The sequence below is a fragment of the Tachysurus vachellii genome, chromosome 17, assembly GCF_030014155.1.
Source record: "Tachysurus vachellii isolate PV-2020 chromosome 17, HZAU_Pvac_v1, whole genome shotgun sequence".
NCBI classification, from domain to species: domain Eukaryota; kingdom Metazoa; phylum Chordata; class Actinopteri; order Siluriformes; family Bagridae; genus Tachysurus; species Tachysurus vachellii.
This window is the reverse complement of record NC_083476.1, coordinates 20,724,249-20,728,741: the sequence shown is the minus strand read 5'-3', so window position 1 is coordinate 20,728,741 and position 4,493 is coordinate 20,724,249. Positions and strand designations below refer to the sequence as shown.

The 4,493-nt window shown below is 40.2% G+C and overlaps 1 protein-coding gene across 1 annotated transcript; it reads right to left on the bottom strand.

Annotated features, from left to right (window-relative positions):
* Positions 1-949: 949 nt before the first annotated feature.
* On the bottom strand, positions 950-2,776 carry LOC132859952 (glucose-dependent insulinotropic receptor). The gene has a single exon (XM_060890953.1). The coding sequence runs from the start codon at positions 2,705-2,707 to the stop codon at positions 1,568-1,570; it is 1,140 nt and encodes a 379-aa protein (XP_060746936.1). The 5' UTR covers positions 2,708-2,776; the 3' UTR covers positions 950-1,567.
* Positions 2,777-4,493: the final 1,717 nt, after the last annotated feature.

Here is a 4,493-nt window from a genome sequence, read left to right as displayed (position 1 = left end):
CAGTTTGTAGAATGGATTTAACATAATCTAAGAGTAAACTGAATTGAGGCAGTGGTAGCTCAAGTGTTTAGGTATCTGGGTTGTTGGTCAGAAGGTTGGGGTTCAAGCTGTCACTATTAGGCCCCTGAGAAAGACCCTTAATTCTCTCTGCTACACAGGTGCTGTATCCTGGGTGACCCTTTGCTCCGACCCCAACATCCAAACATCCATCCAACATCCTGGGCTTTGCAAAGAAAGAATTTCACTGTGCTGTGTATGTGCTGTACTATGTGTGTGTATATATATATATATATATATATATAAGCATCTTTTTCTAAATTGCAAAATTAAAATCAAATGTATAGTCAGATTAAATATGTACCTCCAGAGCCCTCAGTTTGATCTGACATGATCTCCCAGTGTGTGTGTGTGTTTCCTCTGGGTTGTCTGGTTTCTTCTCACCTCATTAAACATGCTAGTATGTGAACTGGTGAGTCTAAATAACCTCGGCCTGAATTATACTGTGAATGTAAGTGTACTAATGTATGTGTGCCTGATGACAGGCGATGTAGTGGAGTATCACTAAGGGTAGTTTTTTTCCTGTTTCCATAATGCCTAATCCAGCTAACCAGTGAATTATTTTAGTAAGTATTAACATTTTAAAAGAATTTGTTCTGAAATCATTTAGAAGCTTTATTCAATTAAATGTCATAAAAAAACAGAGTCTGATCCTCATGTATACAATCTTGAACAGCATTTTTACCCATACTGCATTTAATACCTTTTTTTGTGTGAGGTGGTTCACATATTCCCATATTCCCATTTTACAGGATCATAGTATACTCCAACACTTATCACAATAATCTCAAATAATACCAGTGCACCAGTGTGTAGTTTCTGTAACCCAGAGTTTTACAGTCCTTTAACAATATCACATAATTGGACCAAGCTTTGTTCATGCATAATGCTGCTAAATGTTTATTTACATGATCAGAAATAAGTGATCCTTGTTTCTGGTACCACCACTGTACCTTTTGTACATTTTCACCTGTTAATATAAATAATTTAAAAGTACATAATTGGACCTTACGGACCCCTAATGTACAATTTAAAAGCTAATTAAAAATTCCCATATAAAAGATACACACAGCACCAAGGGAACATCTTTCAGTAATTTCTGTCAGGTTATGAAAGAATACCAGAGTCTTTAGGTTAATGGCCTTTATGAATTGGGCCAATCAGGATTGGAGTTGAGAAGCCAATTATGAATAATAAGAAAAAACAATGTTAACATGTCTGTATTTATACAAAATTCATACAAAATACAAACATTTGAATCAATCATGTTAGACATGGTCATCTCAATCAGGCCAACTCTTTATGGTCTTCTGATTTCAGTTAAGTAGAAGAAAGTGAGCCAAAATGTCAATAAAGCCATCTGTTCCATTGCATGAATAAAACAGACAGACTCTCAAGACTCCACATCCATTATGGAATACAGCTCTTTTCCGGTCGTTGATGTCAAAACACTTAACCGTTTCCCATGAACAAAACAGACTGAAAGGACTGAAAGACTGCTGTTGTTTTGTTACACAGAGTTTGGACGTGTTGACACAGCAAGAGTTACTGTAGCAGGCTTCCTAATAATGAACTGACCAAGTCGACTGGAGTCTAAAGAGTTTCTGGTCTGAGTGGTCGTTGTTTGCTCTGTGTTCGCTTTAACACAGCACTGAGTGACTTTAACACAAGAAAACATATCAAAGAGTTGTTGTCGTACCTCCCTCTGCCAGAAGGCATAAACAAGCGGGTTGATGAGGGAATTCGAGAGTCCCAGCAACCAGAGGTGGTTTTCTAAAAACCAGTAAAGCTTGCATGGTGGACACAGCACCTGTATAATGCTGACCACAAAGAAAGGGCACCAGCAGAGAGTGAAGCAACCCACCAGCAACGTGACGGTCTTAAACGCCTTAACGTGGCCCCAGTAACGACTAGGCAGGAGGCAGCGGGAACTCACTTGCATGGCTTGCTCAATGCGCCGCTGATGGCTCCAGGCGATTTTGAGGATGTCTAGATAGAAGTAGATAAAGACCATCAGTATGGGGAAGAAGGTGGAACAGAAGACTATGATGATGCTCTGAGGGTTGATGACCAAGAAGAAGGTACACACGCTTTCATAATTACTGTGCTGCATGCTCTTTACCATATTGGGCAAGAATCCTACGGCTGTCGACAGCAGCCATAGACACACCAATACGCCGGCTGTCATCTTGGTGCCCATGAGTTGTGAATAACGTAGTGGAATTTTGATGGCCATGTACCGGTCCAGTGAGATGAAGAACATGGTGAGTATGGATGCAGCACTGGGCGTGATGATGAAAGACATGCGTAGCAAGCACACTTCCTTACGCATCGAAACCACACGTCCTTTAATCGAATCAGTAGCGATAGCTGTAATAGCCAGACCCACTAGGATATCAGCGATGGCCAGGTTTAAAACAAAGCTCCAGCTGTGACTCCCACCTTTACGGATCAACAAGACCAAAGCGATGGTCACTAGAAGGTTGGTAAAGATGATCAGAGTGGATTGGACGCTTAGAATCCAGCCAATTATAACACCATTTACAGATTCCTGAGCAGGGGTTGTGAAGACCGGAGTAGTCGAAGTCATCTCCTCTGAGTAGTCATGTCTCACCAGTGTAAAGGATGTAATCCCATTCGGAGTGACCATTGTTGCCTCAATGTTTAGAATTTTCTCAGTAAACTGTACATCTCATGGACTCACATCACGCCTGGTCCACAGTGATGCCACGAATTAAGCTAAAGCAGGAAAAACAGAGTCATATGTCAGAAGCTGGAATGTTATTCGGAGACGCCTCTTCATCACAGCTGTGGTTTAAATGATCCGACCCTTGTCCAGTCTGGCTGTCATCCAAATCTCATCTCTAGTGCATACCTCCTGCTTGAATATACTTCCCCCAGTACATTAATGTTCTATTTTGAAATTGAATCCTAACCAAAATATGATTTACATGCTTTCGAAAAAATGATGGTGAGAAAGTTTTGTGTTATTTTACCATTTCCTGCGTGTGTTATCGGTAACAATATATACAGTAGATATATAAATTTGAGATCTGGTGAAAAAAAGTGAAAAAGTTTGTAAAAATGTACCTCATGATTTGCAAAAAAATAGATCCTAAAATAACCGATACCACATACTGCATATAAAACGTAGCTTGCTGTATTGGTTGAGCTGTCAAGTCTATAAAATGTTTTTAAACAGAATGTGATAGTAAGTGAGAGGGTAAGAGGGAAAGAGCCGTGGGAAGAACTTGGATGGGATTTCTATCAGAATAGCGTCATTATCCGTAAGAGGTTATATGAGTGTATCAAAGTATCAGCACAAAACTATTTATTGCATCGATGCCAGACACAGTGGATTCATTTAAATGATTTATAATGGTTACAGAGGCAAGATCATGTGAAGTAGAGCATCTCAAATGAAACACACACACACTGTATATAAATACTTACGCTTTATACATACATTTTAACTTGCATGAAAACACAAGTTAGTTATTAATACACCTAGTGTTCAAAAAAATTTATGTTAAAAGCTTTCACGTGTCTGGAAAAATGTGGCTGCTGACGAGTGGCTAAATGTTACTACAGAGCTTGTCGTGGGAAATTAAACGTCATCAACTCATCTCCTAATAACGCGCTCGTATAAACTATAGCAGCTCCAACTTTTTATTCATAAGAGTCATCCACATAAGAGCACAGTGGATCATTTTCGCAGAACATGATATTAAATAAAGAGTGAAAGATTTGTTGGACGCTTATAGCGATGATGCTGAATGTCTAGCCTTTTAGCTTTTAACTTAGGTAACAGTGTTTGAGTTTCAAGATTAATAAAAGTTGTGTTTATTTGCGAAGATGGACAAAACATGTCAGAATCAGAAACTTTCTTGGCCACAGTTTATTTTCTGCTTTAATCCAAAAGCCAGGGGCACGGCTTTTGCCTCACACCTCCAGGGTCGGGGTTCAATTCCTGCCTCCACCTTGTGTGTGTGGAGTTTGCATGTTCTCCCCGTGCCTCAGGGGTTTCCTCCGGGTACTCCGGTTTCCTCCCCCGGTCCAAAGACATGCATGGTAGGTTGATTGGCATCTCTGGAAAAAATTGTCCGTAGTGTGTGAGTGTGTGAGTGAATGAGTGTGTGTGCCCTGTGATGGGTTGGCACTCCGTATCCTGCCTTGGGTGTATCCTGCCTTGATGCCCAATGACGCCGTGACCCGAGGTAGTTCGGATAAGAGGTAGAAAATGAATGAATGAATGAATCCAAAAGCCAACGAAAAAATGCTTTGTCAAAGAAACCAGACTGATGCTAACTTCTGGGTCGGCCTTCACACATACTGTACGTCATCCCTGTAGCACGGTTTACAGACAGGAATCACTGTGTTCTTATACTAAATAATCAGAATAAATTCTAACAGATCTCTGAAACAAACAAGCTACG

What these genes read in the sequence shown, in the direction of transcription:
- LOC132859952 (XM_060890953.1), bottom strand. Translation starts at nt 2,707, where the DNA reads ATGGTCACTCCGAATGGGATTACATCCTTTACACTGGTGAGACATGAC.